The sequence below is a fragment of the Denticeps clupeoides genome, chromosome 10, assembly GCF_900700375.1.
Source record: "Denticeps clupeoides chromosome 10, fDenClu1.1, whole genome shotgun sequence".
Classification (NCBI taxonomy): Eukaryota; Metazoa; Chordata; class Actinopteri; order Clupeiformes; family Denticipitidae; genus Denticeps; species Denticeps clupeoides.
In genome coordinates this window covers 20,796,086-20,822,242 of record NC_041716.1, presented here as the reverse complement: position 1 = coordinate 20,822,242, position 26,157 = coordinate 20,796,086, and the positions used below count along the sequence as shown (strand labels likewise).

Genomic DNA, 26,157 nt, shown 5'->3' with positions numbered 1-26,157 from the left:
CCTCAGTTTCCAGTTCGTCCTGCCAGTACTAATTCTGCACTCTGAGCTCACGGAGACCTGCAAAGGTGTGTGAATGAGTGTGTGTTGGAGAGAGCTAATGATTAAAACCTATTCTCCCCGTGCATGGCTGAATCTCTTTGCATGGTGTTCAAATCCATTTTGCCAAGATAGGAAAGAGCAAGAGGGAGTAAACACTTACCCTGTGTAGAGAAGTTTGTGTTCTTGCTTTGACTCTGGGTGAATGTCAGGAGTATTTTTCTTTCCTTCTCGTTAACCTTCCACTCTAACTTAGATTTATTAAAACTAAACCCTGCACAACAGTTAATAAGAGCAGAACAAGACTAAATGAACTGGGATGGTCAAAGAAAAAGAGCCTAAACATTTGAATGAAGAATTAAGGAAAGTGTTTCTGGCTTCAGTTTCTCTTTTCTCCTGTTTTGCATGGTTTGGGTTTGGTTTTGTATAGCATGTATTTTTTTCTTAACCAATTCACAGTGAGACCTCTGAGCTTTATCTTGGCATTGAGTTGCAGAGCTTTACTGCTCACTTGTTTGACAGCAAAGTCAGCTGTGTTTTTGCTTTGCTTGTGTCGTTTTTCATATTGAGTTCTCAGCATTCCAATGCAGTTTCTGAGATGCCCAATGCATTATGACATATAACCAAGATCTCTGCTGTAGTTTGTGAAGACTAGTGACAATGTGGTTTCTCATTGAGTGGTTTCTGTATGCTGTTCGTACCTGTGTCTGGGTTGACACACCAGGTTTTTCTTCTCCCCAACGTTTTGTGGCTCATTGATGGCAAGCGTTCCAATGCTCTGGTGATTTCACAAGTTACTGCCACACTACACTCAAATATACACTTGTGCATCATAATGGCCAATCTGCAGTCTGCAGCCATAGTTTTTTCCCCTGCATTTGGCATCCATTCTACCTGACTGTGACATTACTTAGCATACTTCATGTGGAAAAATGAGAAACTGCATTTTCTCTGAACTAACTGCCTATTTGTAGTGGATGGATCTGTGCTTTTAACCAACTCTCCTCTCCTTCTCTTTCTTCTCTGACTTTTAATGGACACAGAAGTATTATTGTGCCTTCTAACCCCACTCGTAGAACTTCTCATGCCAAATCTTTTGTCAAGGACCTGCACCAATAAATGGGAACTGTAAGTTTGTTGTCTCAATGCCCTCAAGCATGGTTTTTGAGGGATACAGTTTACAAGTACACAAGGTGAAGAAGCCTTCTTGAAGTAGCACAAGGACTATATCAGAGTAGCCTCTGTTCCCATTTCTGTTTCAAACCATGAAAACCATGCTTTGCTTTTTACTTTAATGTGTAACTTTGGGAGCAGCATTGACCTTATTAATTAAAATTTACATATTCTCAAAACTTTACACTTCTTCAGTTTCTCTGTCATTTTTCTTAGTCAACTGATATGAACAATTAACATGTTTTTATCATATCATGCTCTATTAGTTTGGCAAATTACTGAAATATTTGTAAGTTTTAAAGATTCCAATATAAAGATGCAATAAAATGATTTTTTTTAATTATATTTCCTCATATTGGTCAAAGCTGTGTTTGTACAAATTGTGATTTTTTTTTTTTCTATTATTATTATTCCTCTATAATTTTAATGTTCTTAAGTGGACATTGTTTAAATGTAATTTATATTAAAATCCTTATCAGTGCCAATACATGCTCCCATTTTTACATATAATGTGACTACTTGTCTCCATAAAACATTTTTGGTTTCCTCATTTTAATATTGCTTTTTTTGGGAACTTTTTTGGTTTTCTTTTTTATTCTTTCAAGGATGGGGACTCAGATAGTGGTGATGACTCTGATAAGCGTTCATGTGAGGAGAGCTGGCGACTGATCACTTCTCTGAGGGAAAAGTTGCCGCCCAGCAAGCTTCAGACCATCGTCAAAAAGTGTGGCCTTCCCAGCAGTGGCAAAAAGCGAGAACCAATCAAAATGTATCAGATACCACAGCGGCGGCGTATCACAAAGGATTCCAAGTGGGTCACTATCTCAGATCTAAAGATACAAGCCGTGAAGGAAATCTGCTATGAGGTGGCACTAAATGATTTCAGGCATAGTCGGCAAGAGATTGAGGCTTTGGCCATTGTGAAGATGAAGGAGCTGTGTGCAACGTATGCCAAGAAGGACCCTAATGACCGAGACTCTTGGAGGGCGGTGGCACGGGATGTGTGGGACACAGTGGGTGTGGGAGATGAGCGCATTGAGGATGTCATTTCCAGTGGCCGTGGCATCAGTGACATGGATGACCTGAAGGTGCACATCGACAAGCTTGAGGATATCCTGCAGGAGGTTAAGAAGCAGAATAACATGAAAGATGAGGAGATCCGAGCCCTCAGGAACAAAATGGTGAAGATGGAAAAGGTTCTGCCCATGATCTCCTGTAATGAGAGTCAAGATAAACCACCTTTGTGCATAGGAAGAGCTCAAAGCTCAAGTGAGGGCAAGGCTCCTTCAGAAGGCCAGCCCAACAATGAAAATAAGGATGAGGATGTGATGTCTAAGAGCTCAGGTAGTGATTCCTCATTTGGTCATGCTCAGACACGCTGGATGCGCCAGGATCAGGTTCGTCTGAAGAACCTTCAGCAGCAGGAGATTTCTAAGCAACTTCGACGATACACTGGCCCTCGTCGCTTCATACCACCTGAAGATCGCAAACTGCGCTTCCCCTTCAAAAGCAATCCCAAGCACCGCAACTCCTGGAGCCCTGGCACACACATTATCATAACAGACGAGCAGGTGATTGAGCTCAAGGTGCCTAAAGAGGCAGTGCAGGAGGAGGATGCAGAAGATAAACCTGGAGAGTGTGCAGATCCAAGGGAGAAGCCAGGAATGGTCATCCAGTCATGTCCACCTCTGTCCAGTCCTGCACTTCAACAGAGAGTCAATAAAGATCTCGACCAGGGCCATAATACCAGCCAAAGATATGGACCCAGGGTGCAGAAACTGGGACCACATGAACGAGGCCGCAGCAATTCCTTTAACAGCAACCAACGTCCTCCTGGCCATGAGGAAACCATGCAGGGCTATGAAAAGAAACCGCAGTCATACTACCAGCCTCGCCACTATCATCAAAACCAACCACTGCACTACCACCCACAACCGCAACATTTTTACCTCCAAGGAGGCCCAATCCTGCCTCCACCTCCCTCTCAGTACCATCACAACAACTTTCACACTCCTCCCCGAATGCGCCGGCAGATGTCTGCTCCCAACCTGAAGGCTGGCCAGGAAACAGCTGTGTGACGGTCTGGGAACTGGGGACTCAATTCCACATGCTGTAACATTTACATGATTCCACTATTCACACGTGCGCGCACACACACACACACACACACACACACACACAAACACACATGTATAAATCACTTAGAAACCATCACAGCATTGGTCAGCTTGTCCTCTGTCAATCAGGCCTTCTAAATTTGTGGGTATTCATGTGCACATGGACAGTGTTTTGTCACTGGTACATCCAAATGGATTTTTCCTCATGGGTGCAATGTGTAAGGGTTTATCCAAAACATTCAAGAATAGGTAAATAGTGTGGGGAAATAGCAACTAACCTGGTCTTGTAATATCACTGTGGAAGTGTGTTACAATAGTGTCAGGTCTGTCCCATGGATATTAATGGTAGTCAGTAAATGTTCTTAGTACCTGAACCGTGCTGCTTGCCCCATTCATTCTACAAACGGGACTGTAGTTTGAGGCGTCTGTATATTGGGGCACTTAGACATTGCACCTTCATCATGACTGACATAGCTCCTCTCATGCTCCTTTTTGCTACACTGGTTATGAGTCAACAATTGCTGTCTTTAAATGAGACCAACCTCAGTCACAAGGTACTGGAATGGTTTCAGACTGGATGGGAATGATCAAGTTGTCATTCTTCATAGTGCATGCAGGATAATCCATTGAATGTTTATTATCTACATTGTCACTCCTTACCACTTAATTTCTAAATGTCACATTTATGCAAAATGATAAATTCCCGCAAATACAGGGCTGTGCACTATGGAAAGATGATGATGATGAAAAGTTGTGCCTTGTGGTTTTTCTTGAAGATGTGCTGTTGTTCTCAATAAATGCTGTATATGAGAACTACTAGCCCTTTTTTTTTTTTTTTTTTTACTGTTATTTTACAGTTTCAGGGGTGCACCTCACTCATTTTGTATGATTTTAGTTTTTTTCATTCATTTGACATTGTTTAGAATTTTGTTTCATTTATGAAAGCGTAATCTCTAGTGATGAAGGACTGCCTTACAGATTCAAGATTTGAGAACATTTCAAAAAGTGCCTTGATTGGCGCCTCTATTGTCCTGTGCGTTACACAGATCTGCCCTTGCCACATTTTAATTCAGGGCCTAATACCCTTATCAGTACTGTAGCGTTCAGTTTCTGTGGAGTTTGTGACTTTCAAGTGGACTCACTTCACAACTGGTTAGTTCACACAGAATCTTACTGTAAAATATCCAGAAAACTCTTGTCTTCAACAGATTCGGTCACCCCCTTCTCTGTTTATGAGGTGCGGTGGGGTACAGTGGAGTATGGGAGTGGTCATGCTGTTCCCACGGGGATGTAGGTGGTGTTCATGAACAGAATTTAATTTGTTTTGTGGTGTGAGGGATCGGCTGGGGTAGCGCACAAAACCGTACCATTGCAAGAGTCAGATGGAGGGGGGTTACCATGGTGTCCAGGGTCTCTTTTTAAAAATTAGCTTGAGAACAAAGAAGCAATACAGAAGTCTATGAATAGTTCTGATTCAGTCTTTTGAGTATTTTTGAGGATGAATGAACTTGAGGAATTTTTTGAAGGGGAAGTTTGGGTGTCAGTTTTATTTTCCTGTTAGAGATATACGTTTCATAGGTATACACCTTTTTTTTTTTTTTTTTTACTTTTTCAAATTAGTCTCAAGTTGCTGTCTCCACAAAACATTCACAGTTGTTGCACAGACGTGTGTGTGTGTGTGTGTATGTTTGCTGAAACACATAACCAAAGCACAGCCATTATGGTTCATAAATGTGTGTGAAAAATGTATTAAAAGACATGATGTTGATTTGTGGCACCTGACTCCAGTCTTCCTAAGACTAATTTTGTTCTACCTGGACCAGTGAAATGTAAAATGAAAAACTTATGATGCTGGAATTTAATTACATGTCCAGAATTCTTGTTGAACAACCAAGTGTGTCACTGTGAGATACTGCCAGGTCAACCTTTTTAATGTAAATCAAAATAACACCAGATTCACAGCTTCTTCATCAGTGGTCCACATTGCGTGTGTCCTTCGTGATGTGACTGGTGCTGACAGAGGCTCAGATAAGGAATGTTTATAAAATGTTTATCATATATCTGCCGAGTGCTGTTGTTGGCCATGAAGACTTTTCTGATTGGCCTTTGTACTGTTCAGTGTTTCAACAACAATGTTGAATATTTCTTTATTTTAGTTGTGCTGTTCATTTTGCAAATTTGACAAATAAACTGGCAAGTTTGAAATGCAGCTACCTAATGCAATATACTGGTTTGTTGAGTTTAACTTTCTATAATTAAACTTTTTTGTTTTCCCCTTTGACTTCAATTTGAGGTTGTACCTCTTGATGAAATTAATTCCTAGTAATAATATAATATGTTAAAATTGGGTAATATGTTGATGCAATGATTATCACTGATTGTATGTTTTAGGTTTACTGCATTTTTACGATTAATTTCCCAGATAAGTTATGGAAATTATGGACGTTAAGTGTTGGGCTTTGAGATGGACCAAAGGAATAACTAAATTCACAAAATTTCTTCTTCAGGGATGATTATTCATGACATTCCTCTGTGGTTGCACAGATGGATTTAGGTCATGTTATTGCTTTACTGTTTCATCCCCACCACACTGTGTATTGTGCTCAGTCCCATTTGCTTTCCTGGAGGCAAAGAAAGGGTTAATGTCAGTGGCTGCATCAACGTCGGTTCTGTTAATTGAAGAGCAGAATGAAGTGGATGAGCTCACTGTGGTGAGTCACACCAGTGAGCAGCTGTGGCCTGCAAGTTGCATGCAGGGAAGTCCACCATGTTGAGTCATGTGCCTCTCATCATCATGTTGTTCTAGCAAACCAAATGAAAACAATCAGCCATTAATTATATATATCATGAGAAATCAAATCACACTTGAAATCCATGCGTGACTAACAATCATTTTGCATAGATATTATTTATTATGTCAGGAATTAATGACAAGACATTAATTTTACCAAGTCTTAACTTTTACTAAAACTAAAATTAGAGAACAAAACATGGACCATACATACATAAAAATGTATTCCAGAAACTGTGATCTCTCCATAATCTCTATCCACTATTCACACACACACACACACACACACACACACACACACACACAAACACAAACACACCTGTACAAATCACTTAGGTTTTATCCAAAACATTCAAGAATAGGTAAATAGTGTGGGGAAATAGCAACTAACCTGGTCTTGTAATATCACTGTGGAAGTGTGTTACAATAGTGTCAGGTCTGTCCCATGGATATTAATGGTAGTCAGTAAATGTTCTTAGTACCTGAACTGTGCTGCTTGCCCCATTCATTTTTCAAACGGGACTGTAGTTTGAGGCGTCTGTATATGGGGGCACTTACACAATTTTTAGATATTACCAGTACTTGAATTCAGGAACTCTTGAGATGTTCGGGTTGAGCTTTATTGTCATCAAACTTGTGCTACATGTAACATTATACCAAGTTACATACTGACGCGCACATGTGCGAAACTGGGCTACATAAAGTAGAATACAAGTGTAACAATTAAGTTAAACAAAACAAAAAAGACAGACAGGCAGCACTTATATATAATGAATGTGTAAAGTAAAAAAAATACTGCTCTATGGAAATATGTTCTAAACATAGAAGAGGTAGAATGTGTGTGAGTGTGTGTGTCCAAAGAGGAAAGTCCCTGAGTGTTCAGGTGTCTGATGGCCTGTGGAAGGAGATGTGTTGCAATGCTTATTATGTGCAACATCTTATATTGCACTAGGAACATGTCTTTGATTAAAACAAATGTATAATTTGCCTTGGCTTACTTACTAAACAGAAATAATGATTCCACTATTTACATCTGTTTTATTGTTTTGGTTTAGTAATGAAGAGCAGGCTGCACTTTTAATAGATGTCTGTGACCTGACCTCAGCCATTAAAAAACTAGTAACATACTACCCCAACAATCAACATCAGCACTCCACCCCTCTTTCTTTTCTCATTTGCTCACCAGTAAGCATCTGAAGGTGAAAATGTTGCAGAGAACTACTATGTCAGGGACCACATAATTAAAGAAAACTTACATCATTGTCATCCTGTGCTGATTGATCACTTCTTGCTACGCTGCAGAACCTGATTTTCTCAATGTTAGAGATCTGTTATTTCACATTTGAAACAAACTCAGAGCAAAAAACATTGATTTATGTCCAAAGATTCATCTATGAGTTGGTTTGCCTGGATTTATGCTCAACATGCGTGCCATCATAAACTGCCATTCAGTTAGTTCTTTCTTCTACTGATTTTCTATATGGTGGTGTGTGTGGCCTGTACTCTGATATCATGCTGTCATACAGGTATATGAGAGTAAGCTGCAAGAGCTCCAGAAGCAGGTGGAGACACGCTCACTGATTGCTGAAACACCTGATGAGGAGGAGGAGGAGGAAGATGAGGAAGAAGGTAAAGTTTCTGTGGGGAACACCTGGGGAGTTTATAAGAGTAATCAGATTTAATTTAATATGCAGAGGTATTAATCCCCCCCAATCCCTGCAGTGCCATGGACTCAGCATGAGTATGAACTTGCCCAGTGGGCCTTCAGGAAATGGAGGTACCACCAGTTCACATCCCTAAGAGATCAGTTGTGGGGCAATGCAGTATACCTGAAAGAGGCTAATGCCATCAGTGTGGAGCTGAAGAAGAAGGTGTAGTAGCCCTTTCTGCTTCTATCACATACACACTCAGGTAGTATAGATCATGCTTATTAATAACAAAGCTATTGATTAGACAATATCTGAAGGTCGTTTTCCTACTAAAATGCTGTAAAAAAATGCTCATCATTCTTCTTTCACTTCAGGTCCAGTTTCAGTTTGTGCTGCTGACAGACACACTGTACTCTCCATTGCCTCCTGACCTCCTGCCTCCTGAGCCAGAGAAGGAGCGTGACTCCCGGCCATTCCCACGTACTGTGGTTGCCGTGGAGGTCCAAGACTTGAAAAATGGAGCTATTCACTACTGGTCTCTGGAGAAGCTCAAGTGAGTTTTCAGCCTCAGAAAACTAACAGTAATTACAATCATTGTCACCATAATAATATTAATTCTGATATAAAATAATGTCACTACTGTGCTATAAGTATAATATTCTCTTTTCAACTTGATTTGTGGTTGTGTATTTTCAAGGCAACAGACCCAGAGTGTTTTTAAATATGATTGTCTGAATTATAGATTATTCACTTTGCGCTTTTAAAAAGTATATGAGGCCTACTGCTCTTCCAACTACAGGCAGAGGCTAGAGCAGATGCGGGAGATGTATGATCGTGCTGGAGAACTGGCCTCTACCAATCAGGAGGATGGGGATGGGGCGCTGACTGGCAGTGACCCGTTCTACGACAGGTTCCACTGGTTCAAGCTAGTGGGCAGGTATGGTCTCAGATCAAATTTTTTTGGGGTGATCTATTAATGCCTCACCAGTAAGGAAGTGAAGGAAATTTGAATTAAATTTCTGTATCTGCAGTTCCAGTTCCATACCTCAGTACACACCTGCTGTTATTTAGCTTTTCTTTTTTCATTTTTGCTGCACATTTAAGTTCCGTTTTGCTGTTTAATTTGTACTGGACTACATATATCTTTCAATTTTGTATTTGTTCTATTTTGTTTTTCTTTCTACTCTGTATCACTCCCATATTTGTTTTTTTTTTTAACCACTGTTATATCGTGATAAATGTTTTTTTTTGTTTTAGCTACTACAAAAAGATTTTGTGTTTTACTGTGTTAAATAGCAGAATTATTTTAAGCATTTTGCTATTATTATTTGCTGTTATTAACATTTAATGTAGATTAAATAAAATAACCCTGTCTATAACTAGTGATTGGAGTGCACTGCTCTCTCTCTCTTTCTAACACTCTTTCCATTGCTGTATTTGCTGCTCCTGCCTGGACCTGCAGTTCACCCATTTTTCAAGGGTGTGTGAATGAGCGCTTGGCGGACCGTACACCCTCACCCACCTTTTCCACAGCCGATTCTGACATCACCGAGCTGGCAGATGAGCGGCAGAGCGAGATGGAGGACTTCATGGATGACGAGGCATTTGTGGATGACACCAGCTCTGATGCCGGCACTGAGGAAGGCTCTGACCTCTTTAGTGATGGCCAGGACCCCTTCTATGACCGCTCCCCCTGGTTCATACTAGTGGGAAGGTTGGTTAAGCAGGATCCCTGTGGTCCGGGGGAGCAATGTGGAGGACAGGATGGCTATTCTGAAACAAAATGATTTTGGAGATACAGTCTTGTAGACTGATCCTTGATCAGCAGTCCTACTCTAAGATTTTTTTTTTCTAACAAGACATGGCCTTGTCAATCAAGTTTGATATATAGCGTGACCTTTAAATTTCAGATACAGTGTATATTTCAGAATTTAGACTGGTTATCAGAGGAGCTGCCCCCTGCTTCCTCTTCCTCCTCCTGGGTTGCTTCATCTCATCAGAGTCTTGAACACATTAACCAGCTCCCTGTCACCTGACTGTATATGCCTTCATTTGAGTAATCTTGTGTTTATTTTGTATTTCCATCTCATTTTGTTCATTTTGGAAAATAAAGTTGTGGTTTATTTGTAAACATATTTTTAGCATGATCTTGTTATTTATTTATTCAGTCTGAGTGTGGTGGAGAAAAAAAATGATGCAGGAACTTGCATCACACATTAACACACCAGTGACTCTCTTCCTGTCTCTATGTGCTTAGGGGGAAGGGGCAGAGGTGAAGCCTGATTACACACACACAAAAAAAATCACATTTATCACACATTCTGCATGTCTTGCCCAGTGGTGTTACAATAGCTCTTGTCTACCACATCAGACTGAAAACATTTTGTTTCATTTTCATTTGTGGGATGTACCATTTTTTTCACCCTTTAAGACACTAACTAACCTTTGTTTCATATATTTTCTGTAGGTCTAGCTTGGTATCATAGGAAAAGTCATTTGAATCCATTTGCCACAATGTCACTTGGTTACTCATGACTCTGAAATGGATTAGTGTTCAGTGTTAACGTTCTGTGTTGCTGTAACAACACAGTGATGGCTAAATAGAGCATGTGGCTCTGAACAACTCTCCCCTTTGTCCCCCCCACCCCCAGAGCCTTCGTCTACCTGAGTAACCTGCTGTACCCGGTCCCCCTGGTGCACCGCGTCGCCGTGGTAACGGAAAAGGGCGAGGTGCGGGGTTTTCTACGTGTTGGGGTCCAGGCCATCGCAGGTGGGTACTTTACTTTTCCTGCGAACTGCTTCAGCACTCATTCCAACCTATGAAGCACAGACCCTAATCACAGATACGTGGCATTAGAATATTGTAAACCTCTGTTTCAGCTGATGACGAAGCCCCAGACTATGGCTCTGGAGTGAGACAGTCTGGCACTGCTAAGATCTCGTTTGATGATGAATATTTCAAGAAGGTAAGCTCTGTCAGAGTCAGAGATGATTTGACTGGAGAACACAATGGAGTAATAAGGATGTGGATTCAACATATGATTACTGAAATATGTCAATAAACAGTAGTGTAGACATCCACCAGTAAAATAAACTAATTAAGACTTGACATTTCTTTTATAATTTCTATTTGTCAAATTATTGAACAATAATATAAGTGCTCCTAACCTGTAGTGGCTAGAAATGGTAATATGTGTAAAGAGTGTTTTGGCCATTCTACCTCATCATTCAGAGAGCGGCAGCTCAGATGGTCTGATCTAAAATTTGTCCCCTTGTCATCATATTTCACACCCCTCTTACACTGACAGCTAACATTAGCACAATCTCATTGTGAGACTGGCTCAAAGTGGCTGTAATTCTGCACCAAGTCCGATTTTCGGAAAGATACAGTATTAGGGAACACTAAAACAGATATAAAAGCAAAAAGAATCATCATGTCATGGAACCTTTAATCTGAGCTTTATATTTATTTTAAAGGCATTTAGCATATGCTCTTATCTAGAGCACATTATAATCCTGCTCAGGGACACTGGGATTTGAACCTGGGACTTTGTTTTCTTGTGGTTCATAGGCCACTACCCCCCAACCATCTGAGCCCAGATTAATTTTCTTTTATTGGAAGCATCTGGGTTGATTACTGTGTATTCATTTTCATTTGTCTTTTCAGAGTGATTTCCCCTCCACAGCCATGACTCGTTCAGGGCTTTCTCTGGAGGAACTGCGTATTGTGGAAGGCCAGGGTCAGAGCTCTGAGCTTACCACTCCCTCTGAGGAGATGAACAGAATTAACGATATGGGTATGTGTTCATAGGGCATGGAGCAGATGTTCCTACTGAAGCTCTGCTTATTGGATGCTGTGTGTGAAAATAGCTATTAATAGCTCAACAAGTGATTAACTATTATGTATCCATGCCAATATTTCAAGCTAACAACACTTGCTAAAACTTTTCTATTTTGGTACTCCTTAAACATTTGCAGGCTACAACATAGTTAACAGGAGTCTTATACACGGTCCGTCATCTTTTTCTATAATTACACATGTTCCTCATGTTTTTAGGGTTTGTGGATTACCATAGAAAGGAGAACTTCAGTCTTTCAGTCACTGTGTCCTGCATGATTATGCGTTTTGTATGCAATTGCATTGTAGTGCCTGTTATCATAATCAATTTGTGTCCTTTAACAGAGCCCTTAAGATGTTAGCCCCAACCGTAGACTATTTCTGAAATTCAGAAAGGTTTGGGAAGGGGTAATGTTGGGTTATTTTTTCAGGGTCTGGCTGATCTTCTGTGTCTTTTGTGTCATCAGACCTGAAGCTGGCTCGAATGGAGGGAAAGCTTGGTCAGAGAGATGAACTTGCAGAACACCTTGAGGTCGGAAGCATCTTTACCTTCCGTGTGACTGTGCTGCAAGCCAGCGGAATTGCACCTGAGTACGCCGACATCTTCTGCCAGTTCAAGTGAGTCTTTTTTCCCTGTGTCTATGGTGACCTCTTATCTGGTTTCATAGATTTCAACACATAACCTTGTATACTGTACTTTCAACAGCTTCCTACATCGCCACGATGAGGCTTTCTCCACCGAACCGCTAAAGAACACAGGCAAAGGCTCGCCGCTGGGCTTCTACCATGTACAAAATGTGAGTAGTGTGTGTTGGAGACTGTTACTGTGAGACTGTGAGAGTACACAGCACAGATGGAATAATGTGCATAAACAGAGGTATACCCACTGCCCATTGCCTGTAAAACACAAGATATGAAAAAAATATGTGCTCTGTTTATAACTGTATTATGATTTTGTTGTTACTATTAATGTACTCTTTCTTTTTCCTTCCTGCCGGGCAGATCTCTGTGGAGGTAACAGAGTCTTTCATTGAGTACATTAAGACCAAGCCCATTGTTTTTGAAGTGTTTGGCCACTACCAGCAACATCCACTCCACCTTCACGGTCAGGAGATTATCAGGTGAGGGCACTGGTGTAACTGGTTCCTGTCAAGTTTTTAAAAGAAGCATGATCGATTTGCTGAACCTTTGGGCTAGCGTTCACTGTAGAAGCCTTAGAATAATATTCTTAATCAGTGTGATGTACACAATGTTGAGAGATGTCTTTGTGCTTATATAATGGGAAGCCCACACTGGTAGCATCTGGTTGCTGGCAGGCATTTTGTTCTCTGATTGCGCGGTGCGAAAACCTGTAAATGATTCATTTACTCCTCCTTTCTCACAGCCCTCTTCAGCCATCTAAGAAATATTACCCCCCACCTACACCCCTGAGCAAACCAGGTATGGATATTTTATTCCAAAAATCAGGCAATTTAGAATGGAAGGACTATTCAATCAGGCTTTTAACACAATTAGAAATGAATCGGGTTTTCTGAGAATTAATACCTAAATGTCTATATTTGCTTAAATAAGTGATATTGAAAGTCTGTAAAAAAAAAAAAAACAACATAATCATAAAAATGTTTAGCATAATCTTAGCCCTGAGTATGCTGTTGAGTCTTCAATTATCATAAGTAATTACATGAATCCTTAAACTAGAGAATCGTGCCCTTAAGGACAGGATTAGGTGCTGGAAGCACTTGTCTCTGCCATCACTGAGGGTTTGGGATTATTGCTCTATTTTTGGACTGAGTTTAGAGCCACTTTCAGGATGACTTTTCTTAATTGTTGCATCACAGGTGGTGCACAGGTGGTACTTTATGATCATGCATGTAAAGCAGACATGCTGGCCATGGAGGTTTACATGTTCCATTCATCTTCAGTCACCTCGTCTTAAACTCAGATTTATGGAACCGTGGCCAACTATGCTCAATGTCACACAATGGGGGTTAATATGAATGTAGACCTTTGTGTACACTGCGGCGGGCTATTTCTTCTTGTTCTCAAATTGACCGACCCTGAGAATCAAGAAGTTTAACATGGTATTGTTTTGGTAATTTGTGTTTTCATTACTTCCTCCTCTCCCTCCACACCCAAACACCTTTGCCCACATCAGACCATGCCAAAAAGATCGAGCTTATCAGGTACTTGATGAGTGGGTACGTGAATGTGCAGGTGTTGGACACTCTCTCAGAGCACGCCAATGCTCTGGCCTCCACTGCTGTGGCCAGCCTGGAGGATAGCGGTGACCAGCTCACACAATTCCCCTTCCTCCCGGTGCCAAACAGCCCGGTCAGGACTGTGCCCAAGCACCATGGTTTGTACAGCTGGCACATTTTATTGAGGTCTAGTCCCCTAACATTACCTTGTGCCTTGCTCTCTTTATACGCCTTCCTTTGCAATGCTTCCCTGTGCCTAAATCATGTAGAACATTGGCCCTATAAAATTATTCCATCCAGCTCCTTCATACATAGATACTTTGTAAGGTGCATCAAGGTCCATGCTGTATATGGAACTTTAGCTGATCATGAGATCGAGTTTTGCAGTTCAGTCATTGGGCTTTATAGTCAAGCTGAAGACTTGATCTTCCAAAACTGCATATTTTCCCTTCTTTAGACACCCCCCCACCCCCAGTTGGTGGTGATGTTAGATGCCAGTTGGTGGTGATGTTAAAAGATTTTAGTCCGTGCTTGAAGTATTAGTGATATAAGTTATTTTCTTGCAAGTGTCTGCTTTTTCCTGCTACTAGAGTAGCCTTTTCCTGACCCCCTCTCAAGGATGGGTCATTTTGCTGCTGAAAAATAATTTATGACCAGGTTTTTCCTTTCTTGTTGTCATTTATTATGTACTGCACACCCTATTCTGTTTACTGTTGCATCAGAAGATTCTTCAGATGATAAATAATGCTCTGGTGGTTTTTAGCATGTGAAGATACCATTTCACTTTGTTCAACCTTAGCTGTAACTTTTCGGAAGGTTGCATCGCAAATTCTGTGTATACTACAGGGTTCTATATCTTATTACATCAATTATCACTGTCTCATGTATTGTTATTTCATTGCTTAACAGTTCCGGCCACAAAACTGAACACAATCACCAAGTCCAACCTGGGCCTGTGTGTGAGCAAGTACGATCTGCTGGTGTGGTTTGAGATCAGTGAGTTGGAGCCTACTGGAGAGTGAGTAGTCATTTTATAACCTTAAATCTGAACTGATCCATCATGTATTACTGTATCTATATATGATCCTATTTTTGTGCTATTGTCCATTCTGACATTCAATAGAAGGTTGAGTGGTGGTATTTCTTTCTCAGGTATATTCCAGCAGTGGTGGATCATACTGGAGGGTTGCCCTGCAATGGGACCTACCTACTTCACCAGGTACAGAGGATGCTGCTGGGTGCTTTGATTTGCTGATGCTGTTGGTTTGTACTAGCTAGTGTTTTTTGGTGTCTCAGGGGATCCAGCGCAGGATCACGGTCACCCTCATCCATGAAAAGGGAAGTGAGCTTCACTGGAAGGATGTCCGGGAGCTTGTTGTGGGTGAGTCTCTTTGACTTGTTCTATAACACAATTAAGAAACACATTGTGTCATTGACCGAAGATTTGAGTGTTTTCACAGTTTTCAGTATGATTTGTGTGTTTACGTACTATTAGAGTAAATACAGTTTACAGGTTTAAAACTTGTTTATTCAGATTTTATTGTAATATATACTTATAATATTACTTAATTATGGCCCTGCATTTACATTTTCACGTAAGTAAACCATAAACACAGGAAAGCAAGTGCAAATTATGAAGGCCTTCACAGGTCTATGACTACATCTGTGCCTTACTGTCCATTGCTGATCTTCAAATGCATTTGTTGTCTTGATATTCAGGTCGCATCAGGAACAAATCAGAAGTGGATGACACTGCAGCTGATGCAGTCCTGTCCCTCAACATAATCTCTGCCAAAAATATCAAGTCGTCCCAGAACTCCAACAGGTACTGCAGAAAGTCTTCATTTGCATAACAGTGATTCTGAAGGGGGTACATGGCTGTAGCTGAGATCCAGGTGAGTCCAATGTGACTCATAAGATCTGTTATGAAAGTGAACTGATTGACAAAATATGTTGTGTACCTTGGTGAGCACCTTGGTGAACAGTGGGCAGCCATGAAAGGCACCCAGGGTGCAGTGTGTGAGGACGGTACTTCAAATGTACATGGGTTACCCACGTGGTCACACACATCCAAGGCTGTGCGCTTGAATGAAGGATGGAACTGACTGTAAACAAAAATGCATTATTATGCAAATATTCTTGTGTATTATTACAATAAGTAGAATTATTGTTGTATTGTGCTAATATTATTTCTAACATTATTATTTGTTGTCATTATTATACATTATTCTTTTTATGTTTTTTTTTCTGATGCCCTTTAAAAATTAATTTACCATTGTTTTTTGCCTTGTGTTTTTTTTTTTTTTCTTCCCTTTCCTGCCGCTGCATCTGGAATCTTTTTTTTGCCCAGGCTTTGTATTGATAAGGATATTGCTAGGTACAAGAAACCACATATAAAGTACTTTTTCCATGAAGTTCTTTATATGAATTTATGTTGCTTTCTGTCACCTGTCATTGCTTCCACCCTCATTGTTTCATTAATATTCCTGATTAAGGAAGTACTGTAAAGGTGTAGGTGTCATTTCTATAATACCAGTGACATTGTGTAACACGTGTTTATAATGGTGACAGGCAGAAGGTAGAATTCTTCATACAGAGAGCGTAAAAGTGATTGTCATTGTGATACCCTGCAGCACAGAACACGGTGCACACAACGAAATGTCCTCTGCTTTTAACCCATCAACCTTAGTGATCAGTGAGCAGCCATGACAGGCGCCCGGGGAGCAGTGTGTGGGGACGGTGCTTTGCTCAGTGGCACCAGTGGCACCTTGGATTCAAACCGGGCTACCTTCTGATTAGGGGGCTGATTCCTTAACCGCCAGGCCACCACTGCCCCACACAGAGATGGGGGAACCAGGCATTATCTAACACTTACACACCAGGGTAGCCGTGGGCTCTTAAAAAAAAAGTTTTAAATTGTGTATTCATAAATGAATAAATACATTTTTTAAATTGAACAGTTAAAAAAAAAACTGTGGTATTAGTGTCATTACAGTAACCTGCCAAATGGCACTCCACGCAGCGCACAACTCTTACCCATAGTGGCGCTGTACTCAGATCAGTCCGCAACTTTACAACCGTTCCTTGTCCCATCAGAGTGTCTGCGCAGTGAAATCAAGTCAGTAACTCACCCACAAAAGACGCCGTTGCCGTTATTTGTAGTAACATTAGGCTAGTCAATGAAGAGCAGATGTCGATTTAATCCTTTATGGGTACACAACACCAAATATGACCGGGTTCAGCCAGTGCTAGGGAATGTGTGGGAGGCACGGTGCATTTTGTGCCAAGACCATTTTGTGTCTTCAAAATAAAAGTCTTCAGTTTAAGACTGAAAATCCTGGGGGTACCCTGCAGAAACACACATGTCTGTAGTTGCTGCTTTTCAACCGCTTAATTCAGTCATTCAGAAGCTTCTGACTGATTGGCTGAAGGTGTCGCTCTCAGACATCACTACTGAGCTCCACGGTCAACCGCTACATATTTCTCTAGAAGTAGTTGTTCTGTTGACTACACATCAGTATATATGTATATAGTGTGTAATAGATTATATATACTGTATATATTACTGTGCAAAAGTCTTAGGCAACAATACAAACCAGTGAGTACAGTTTATTTTGAGCTGCAAGCTATTTTGTTAAGGTAACAAACAGTCCTAGATCAAGTATTGATTTACCTAAAATGTTTATTGCAGAATTTCTTTATTTTCATGAAAATAATGACATGTTTGTAGAGAAAGAGACTCTGAGCAGCAATGCAATATTGTTCTCCATCTGTAGACTTTTCGTTTACAGAATGGGAGAGACCCATCCACCTATTCTGTTTTTTGCAAATGTCACTTTTTAATCAGTATAATTAGTGTGTTAGTAATTTGTTTGATTGCTGCCTAAAGCTTCAGCACAGTACTGTAGCTGTATATCTGTAGGAATCACATAGTTTTCACCAATATGTTACTAGGGCAGTTTATTCTAATGGTGGTTTTATAGATTATAGCAGAATAGAACATTTTATCGAGCAGCTTGCAGTAAAGTGTAGGTAAACATAGACAGAACCTCATTCACTGATAACACAATTTTTTTTCACACACTGATAAGTCACATGTCTGGAAAATGGAATAAAAATTCTCTTGAGTCTACAGATCTTAAATTAGATCCAACTCCTTTTCTGAAATATTTGTTTCTGTAAATGGCTAATGATGACTGTTCTCTATTCCAGAACGTTTTACCGCTTTGAGGCAGTGTGGGACAGCTCACTACACAACTCCCTCTTGCTGAACCGCGTCACTCCATACGGAGAAAAGATATACATGACCCTCTCTGCATACCTAGAGGTCAGTGCCATGTTTTCCAGTTGACTGTATAGTCCTATATAAATAGGACAAAAGACAACCCAATCAGCACCAAGACTCACACAGACTGTTCTGTTCAACAGCTTGACCACTGTATTCAGCCAGCCATCATTACCAAAGATATCTGCATGGTCTTCTACTCCAGAGATGCTAAGATCTCCCCCCCACGTTCTCTAAGAAGTCTCTTTGGCACTGGCTACTCCAAGACTCCTGATTGGTAGATGCCTTCTGATCCCTGTACTGTCATGGATATCCCAAATCTGTGATGATAAATGTATAACCTTGATTTCTGCTGCCCCGCTTCAACAGCAACCGAGTGACTGGCGTCTATGAGCTGAGCTTGTGCAAGATGTCTGACACAGGAAGCCCAGGTGAGAACTCTGTCCTGCACCTTGACTAGAAGCAGAACCTGGTGTCTGTTTCTTAATGAGAACACCTAGTGGTAGTGGTATCAACTCCTCATAGAGAGATGGTCGGTGTGTGTGGGTGCTTGGGAATCTTTGCTCTGCATCCCTCGTATGTCCTGTATTGAATGCGGGTGTGGGGACTCATCGGCAGGAATGCAGCGGCGGAGACGGAAGGTTCTGGACACGTCGGTGGCATATGTTCGTGGGGAGGAGAACCTGGCTGGCTGGAGGCCTCGAGGAGACAGCCTCATCCTTGAGCACCAGTGGGAACTGGAGAAGCTGGAGCAGTTGCATGAGGTGGGCACATACACTTTTGCCCTGAAGAGTACCTGAAAGTACTGTTACTATCTGCATGTGCTGGGTGTGTATTTTCATGGTGTTAATTATCAGAAGATTTTTAAAAATCTTTTAGCTCCACTTGCTGTTAGTAGCTATTTTTGTGCAGTGGGGTGTACTGATGCACTAGTGTTATTGTACAAATCATCCCCAACCCTGCACTGACACCATTTGCAGGCTCACTCTACCCTTGTGTGCAGAAGGGTCAAGTGTGGGGGGTGTCAACTGTAGGGCCTGTCAAAGCCCATTGAGACATACTGTTTGTGATTTTGGGTAATATAAGAAATAAATGTTGTTGTTGTTGTTTAAATTCTAGCAGGATTGGTGATAAGGTGGGAGCCCCGCTATCACAAATACCGATCACCACAAATACCAGATTACCATTGCCTCAGAATCATTAACTTGAAAATATTTTTGATGCTTGGCTGAATGAATTTGAATGTATTCATATAATGAATACCACTTACAACTACGTAATTTTATTGTTACTTATTCATTGATCAGTGTATAGTCATACTGTTTTTATTTAATTGTCAATTATAACAGATTGATATGGTGATTTATTTATTTATAAATAAATTTAAATCTGGTTATTGTGGAAAAAAATGTCTCCAATTTTTTGTTCTTAACTGTTGTTGTGCATAAAATGTCTCCTGCTCATCTTTTTTGGTCAGGTGGAAAAAACACGCCACCTTCTGCTTCTCCGGGAGAAGCTGAGTGAGACAGCACCTCAGAAATCCCTGAGTGACTCTCTGTCCCCCAGCCTGAGCAGTGGGACCCTCAGCAGCTCTACCAGCATCTCGTCCCAGATCTCCAGTACCACTTTCGAGAGTGCCATCACACCGAGCGAGAGTAGCGGCTATGATTCCGCTGACATCGAGAGCCTGGTGGACCGTGAGAAGGAGCTGGCCACAAAGGTAAAACTGAAGAAAAAAAAGTGCCTCATTTTGTAAAGTTTAATATGTTGTAGTTAGCTGTATGCAATTCATGATTGACAATCCCCTTGCAGTGCCTCCGTCTGCTCACCCACACCTTCAACAATGAATACAGCCAAGTGTGCAACAGCATCAGTGATTGCAAGGTGAGGTGGAGCCAGCATGATCTAATGGAATAAGGTAATCTGTAGCTGTAGAGTATACTTGCACATTGTATGTCTCCTTATTGCCTGGCTCATGTCTTCTCAGTTGTCAGACATCTCTCCCATTGGCCGTGACTCATCTGTTACCAGCTTCAGCAGTGCCACCCTGACCCCATCCTCCACCTGCCCCTCGCTGGCAGACTCCCGCTGTGGATCTATGGATCAAAAGTAAGAAGCCATGCTGTATTATGTCGACATAGAACAGAAATTGATTAATAGAAATAATTAAGAAATCATATTAATTTGATTTTTTTTTTTCCTCTCAGGACTCCTGAGGCTAATTCTCGTGCCTCCAGCCCCAGCTGTTTGGATTACGAGAACTTTCCCATGGTGGCCACTCTGGAGACCCCATACCTGGCCCGTGCTGGCAAGCATGAGTTCCTCAACCTGCTACCTGACATAGAGGAGATGAGGCCAGGGTAGGTTCTCTTCAGCTGCAGATGTTTTAGCTAAATACATTTTCACTGGAATAACTGAAAAGAAATAACTTTTTTTTTTTTTATGTCTGGTGCACAACTCAGGTCTGTGGTGTCCAAAAAGGGATACCTGAGCTTCATGGAGCCACGCTCTAACTCATGGGTGAAGCACTTTGTAGTGGTGCGGCGGCCATATGTCTTCATCTACAACAGTGACAAGGACCCAGTTGAGAGGGGCGTCCTGAACCTGTCCACCGCCCAGGTGGAGTACAGTGAGGACCAGCGTGCCATGCTAAAGGTGAGGCATGTATAGAAACAGGGATTTCTGAAGCAATCATCCACATATTGATATTGCCTGTGGGGAGTCCCCGCCCTGCCCCTGCGTCCTGAGATGGACTTGGGCATTCACGTCCTGAGAAGCATCAAGTGGTTATATATAGTGAATAAGTGATATTTCCTGATTGTGAACAGTGATTTATGGAACTTCCATACACATACAAATAATTTCACTCCATTGGGACAGAACACTAAATGAATTAATTGAAAGGCATGCATTGCACAGCATGAAATTTAATCATGCAAAGTGCGCAAACAAAAAGAAAATCAAACGGAAATCATCATTATCCAGTTTTGAAGAAATACAAAGAAAACAGCTACGATGGTGATTGTAGACTCTGTGGTTGGCCAAGGAAACTTGGTTGGTGAATGAAAAACAGATTAATCTTATTTCCCTTCAATATCAGAAGATGTCCAGCAATGCCATCAGCCCAAAACTGGCAGAAACTTGTTGGACTCCGGTACAGACTTCACAAGAAGTGGTCTTCATGAAAGAATAACGTATCAAAAAAATCACGGTTTGGATCGGATCACAGTATTAAGTCACAGATTGGATCAATTTTTGGATCAGCGAAAAAAAGAAGGAAAAAAAAATTAACTGTCCATTTATTTATTTAAGTATTTTTTGTCCATAAAAAATATTCAACTACTCATTCCACGCAATTAAGGTATCATTGCTTCTTACTTTGAAAATGGAGAATGAAATAAAAACTAGTCTAAATAAACAAAAAAGAAGAAAGAAAGCAAAGCAGATGAGAGCTTATAACTTCAAATGATTTTTTCAAATAGATGAAGATTTGTGGACCTGTTTGCTGTACCCTCTCGCTAGGCAATGAAATGCCAGGCAGAGTAAGATAACGTCTTGCCATTGTGGCAAGGTGAGGGTAATAACATTCGTTGCTTTTCCACCACATCAGTGGATCACCATCCACTGGAATGCCACTTGCTGCATTTAATTGATTTAAGTGATTCTGGAGGTTTCTGGAGCTCCTCTGCTTGGAACGCTACCGCTAGCGATGACTACGCGCACCATACAACTGAAGTCCGTAGAGAACATGCAAATTCACTTTTTTTTTTTCTTTTTTTCGTTATCTCGAGATAGCAACTTGTTATTTAGAGAATTGTTTTACTGATTTGTTTGATTTGAGCTAATCTGTTGCTACATACAGCATCATGGATGGATGTTATTACTGCAATCGGGCTGACACAAGCAGAATTAACCTAGTGTCTTTCAGCCAAATACAATTTTTATACCAGACGAGAAGACTTAAGGCAGGGGTGGGTAAATCCCTATCACTTTATATAGATCTGTTATTATGGTCCAGCGATATGAAGCGCTGATGACACAAAAATACCAATCCCAGAGTGCACTGTTTTTGTCGTCTTGCCGAACGCGATATGTGTTGTGAAGCAGCACGAAACTTTTTTCGTGCTTCAAAGTGACTAAAGCTCCGTGCGAAGTAAGTGCCTTCACTCTTGTACTAGTAAAAAGACATGGATTGGTGACAATATATTCAATTTTTTTCTTAGACTTCCCTGCTGCGTTCAGTAACGTCGAAAACTAATGGGAACAAGACCAAGTGACTCAAATATGTACGAAAACTGAGGTTCAGGAAAATGGCAGCAGGTGCTCCGGACCAACAAGTCGAAATGCTATTTACTGTTATTATATGCTACTGACATTCTCCACCCCCCAAAAGAATTTTAGAAATGTCCTGATGTTTAGAGACTTTCCCATTTTTAGCTTTTGCTCATGAGTAATCATTTTGGTAACTGACTGTGGCTTCATGTCTTCCAGACTCCCAACACATTTGCTGTGTGTACCAAGCATAGAGGGATCCTGCTGCAAGCAAACAATGACAAGGACATGAACGACTGGCTTTACGCCTTCAACCCGTTGCTAGCAGGAACTATAAGGTATTACATTCACTGGAGACTGCCTGAATTCAAATTCCAGATTAACTAGGAGTACAAATGGTGTCACAAAAATGGCAAAATTAACTAAATACACTTATACAAGTACAAGGATATTGGTGTATATTTCAAGCACAAGTAGATATTGTTATAGTAACTAACTTTGAAATAGTCATATGTTGCAGATTCTGATGGGTATTTACTGACCTCTGACCTTATTAATTTTGCAGGTCAAAGTTAGGACTGGGAAGTAGAGTCAGTGGCCCGATGAAGAACTGAGAGGGCTTCAGAATAATACTCCTCTTCCTCTGACTAGCCTTTTGAACATAACGGAGTGTTAACATGTACTAATCTTTGTGATTCTTGACCATTTTCTCTTGTATGTAGACCTGTGGCTTAAGTCTCTTCTCCAGCAAATGAATTTTTCTGTTCCTGAAAACTTGCTTTCCCCTTTCCTGTTCTCCCCCTGTCCTTAATTTTGTCTTTTTGTTTTATTTGCACCAGTCGTCTTTTTTTTGTTTTGTTTTTTTTTGTCATACTAAATCCTTCTTAAATAGTAGCATGTTGTAGTATCTATTTGTGCATGCATGGTTCTTTTAGAGCAGGTTTCCCCTTATCTTCTTGAGTTAGATACTCATCTGTATCGTGTCCTTACCAGTGTTATCATCAGTCAGGAACTTGTCTTTGCCTGCATGGCAACAGCAGCCATTCTCAGGAGAAGAACAGGTCTGCTTACAAAAAAAAAATCACTTCCAACAGCAACTACCCAAACTCAAAAGAAGCCAACATTCATAAAAAAAGATACATGAATGTCCTCACTCATAAAAAAGGTGTTCACTTTGGGGACCCTGCTGCTAGCTTCTGTCGCAGAAGGCAGATCATTTTTCTATTGAAAGCAATGATGACAGAAGACGAAGTGAAATCCACAAGCCTCCTTGCTTTTGGAGGTAGTTGTCTTGTCCCACCCCTTAACCTGTACATATGCAGACCGACACTACAAAGGTATATTAAGAACAAATTATAATGGTGAAATTAGATACCATTCCCAGATAAACTACAAACTGGTGTCTAGACCCCAACGCAGTTTAGCAGCTGTGCTGTTGAAGTCATCATTCATTAAATTATTGCTGGAGTGCTGTTTATATGTACATTTCAGGATTATTGTGCTAATATTTGATTATCCATGAAAAATGACATTCCATTTGGGTTTTGTCCTGTAAGTTTCCCAAACAGTCCACACTGAACCTCAGAGTAGCTGATTTAGCCAGACTTTGTAGTTCAATGAAAAACCTTTTGAAGATATAAAGTTGAGTTTATTCCATGAAGTAAATGTCACTTCTATATTGTTCCATTCATCTGAATTCTTCTGGGCATGTGGCCATGTTTTGCTCCCCTGCTTCATACTATACCAGCGAATTCAGGACAGGTTTCGATCGTTGGCACAGAGGCTTGCGATAGACAGAAGGGTTTTAACCAGTCATTATATTCATTTGTGAATCTAATGCTTATGTTACGTGGTTGTACTCATACTCGTAATTTATTTTTTTATTAACACTCTTGTTTTATACTACCCATTCATACAAGTTATTTGCAAAAAAAAATGTGTGTAAGAAGGGCATTTTTTTTTCTTTTATATTAAGTGATATTTAATGTTATTTGCACATTTACATGGGTATTTATGGAGGTGTTAAATCAGGTCAATTGTGTATGAAGAATACTAGAAGCATATCTGCTGTGGTGTTTCCAAAGAGTGGCAGAGTGCAGAGGGAGCAAAAGGGATGCAAACTACTGTTTTTTTTTTTTTGTTTTGTTTTTTTTTGTGGAAAGTCTTTGCTCTGTGAGCTCTTTAGATGGATCAGGAAGATGATGGTGTGAAACGGCAGGACTCTGGCCAACCAACCAGTAGGACCTGTATCTACAACAGTTTCAGAAGAAACTATACACCATATTGAAGCAAAGAATGAAGAAAACGGGAGGAATATGTCTGGCTGTTCATAGGCCTACCAGCCTAAAGAACAAACTGTTTGCTTGTTCCTCACATTAGCCAATCATGCTTCTGTTGAGGGAAAAGTGAATGTTCGTGAATGAAGGGTATGATCAGAGTAAAGATTTTCACTGTTGACTGGCTCGGTTACTAATGTATAGAAGTAGATCATCATTGACTGTGTATTTATTATTTTGCAATGTACATATTAGTTTGCAGCTCTTTGCACATAATAAATGGTTCTAACCAACAGATGGAATTAAATCTGCTCTCCGCTTCAGTTGTCAGTTGTGGCTGGCGAATGATGAATGTACTTACTGTTGATCGTTGAACAGAATAACACATCACCACACCCGAAAAGGAGTTTTGTGCTTCCTCGTGTTTAGGCTGGTGTTTTCTAATATCAGGGAGTAGGAAATGCATTCACTAATAATCACACATTACTTATTGTATGACCATCCACGACTGCAGCACTGTCACTTCAGTTTTCCCCAGGTGGCCTTTACAGGAAAACTTAAGTTATTCCCCAACCTTATTTCTCATTTGGGAAAGAACATATATAAAAGTCATTCCCTGTTGTTTGAGGCAAAATTAAGACGTCAATAGTGTACTCTTATTTGTGCGATTGGCTTCATTTTCCTACATACTTTGTAAATATACATGTTGTATGGAGCTTGAGTGAAACTGTAAATATGTCTCCTGTATTTGTAATGAATATTATCCAGTCGCTGTATAGCTTAGATGTGTCGTGCGGATCATTTTAATTCTGTGTATGGTAATCTTGCACCACTGATCTGTTTAGTGAATGAGGTAACAATAAAAGTTCGACCCATGCATTAGCAGAGGAATGCCTGCTTGTTTTTGTCTCACTCGTTTTATTCAAGGGTTGCCAACTCTTCCTGAAAACTATTTTTTTCTCCTTATTTAATGATGTGGTCCTTTTATCTTTGTGAAAACCGACAAGTCGTTGGCGGAATGAGTGTGAATTGTATAAATAAAACAACTAACCAAAAGGCATTATAGTGATCTTATAGTTTAATAGTGTGAATGTGATGTCATATGTATATGGTTGCTGGTGCCCTTTTTTTCTTTGGTGAAAGTGAAGTGATTGCCATTGTAAAACACTGCAGTACAGCACATGATGACACTGTGAAATGTGTCCTCTGCTTTTAAAAACCACCCTTAGTGAGCAGTATGAGGGGACTGTGCTTTTGCTCAGTGGCACCTTGGCGGATCGGGATTCGAACCGGCAACCTTCCGATTCCGGACTAGGACTACAAAACCATATGAACGATTATTAATTTGAAATGTGTTACATATTTACACAGGTTTACATATTTAAAATGTAAACCTTTTCTCACAGTGGATTGCAGTCTGTACCTGTTGCTTCCCGTATCAGCCCGGTTTTGTGGGCAGGGTGTCCCGTTAACCAATCACAGTTCACATTTCTGTGGATGAGCGAATCACATGTCTCCGGTT

The 26,157-nt window shown here is 40.6% G+C and overlaps 1 protein-coding gene across 32 annotated transcripts in view; it reads left to right on the top strand.

Annotated features, from left to right (window-relative positions):
* kif1b (kinesin family member 1B) overlaps positions 1-25,523 on the top strand; it is a 58,174-nt gene extending 32,651 nt beyond the window's left edge. For 14 of the 32 annotated variants that reach the window (XM_028992970.1, XM_028992978.1, XM_028992972.1 and 11 more), the window contains 29 exons: positions 7,644-7,746; positions 7,840-7,988; positions 8,141-8,319; positions 8,566-8,703; positions 9,229-9,480; positions 10,418-10,536; positions 10,647-10,732; positions 11,434-11,563; positions 12,072-12,222; positions 12,311-12,401; positions 12,607-12,725; positions 12,989-13,044; positions 13,760-13,960; positions 14,712-14,820; positions 14,955-15,021; positions 15,099-15,183; positions 15,522-15,627; positions 16,153-16,179; positions 18,015-18,129; positions 18,231-18,364; positions 18,457-18,518; positions 18,706-18,851; positions 19,565-19,807; positions 19,900-19,971; positions 20,075-20,196; positions 20,295-20,447; positions 20,550-20,742; positions 22,579-22,697; positions 22,925-25,523. In XM_028992970.1, coding sequence (XP_028848803.1) covers positions 7,644-7,746; positions 7,840-7,988; positions 8,141-8,319; positions 8,566-8,703; positions 9,229-9,480; positions 10,418-10,536; positions 10,647-10,732; positions 11,434-11,563; positions 12,072-12,222; positions 12,311-12,401; positions 12,607-12,725; positions 12,989-13,044; positions 13,760-13,960; positions 14,712-14,820; positions 14,955-15,021; positions 15,099-15,183; positions 15,522-15,627; positions 16,153-16,179; positions 18,015-18,129; positions 18,231-18,364; positions 18,457-18,518; positions 18,706-18,851; positions 19,565-19,807; positions 19,900-19,971; positions 20,075-20,196; positions 20,295-20,447; positions 20,550-20,742; positions 22,579-22,697; positions 22,925-22,973 — 3,576 coding nt within the window. In that variant the 3' untranslated portion in view covers positions 22,974-25,523. Of the gene's footprint in view, positions 1-1,814; positions 4,140-7,643; positions 7,747-7,839; positions 7,989-8,140; positions 8,320-8,565; positions 8,704-9,228; positions 9,481-10,417; positions 10,537-10,646; positions 10,733-11,433; positions 11,564-12,071; positions 12,223-12,310; positions 12,402-12,606; positions 12,726-12,988; positions 13,045-13,759; positions 13,961-14,711; positions 14,821-14,954; positions 15,022-15,098; positions 15,184-15,521; positions 15,628-16,152; positions 16,180-18,014; positions 18,130-18,230; positions 18,365-18,456; positions 18,519-18,705; positions 18,852-19,564; positions 19,808-19,899; positions 19,972-20,074; positions 20,197-20,294; positions 20,448-20,549; positions 20,743-22,578; positions 22,698-22,924 lie in introns of those variants that run through there. The other 18 variants (XM_028992993.1, XM_028992991.1, XM_028992989.1 and 15 more) reach the window with 7 other exon arrangements.
* The last annotated feature ends 634 nt before the right edge of the window (positions 25,524-26,157 follow it).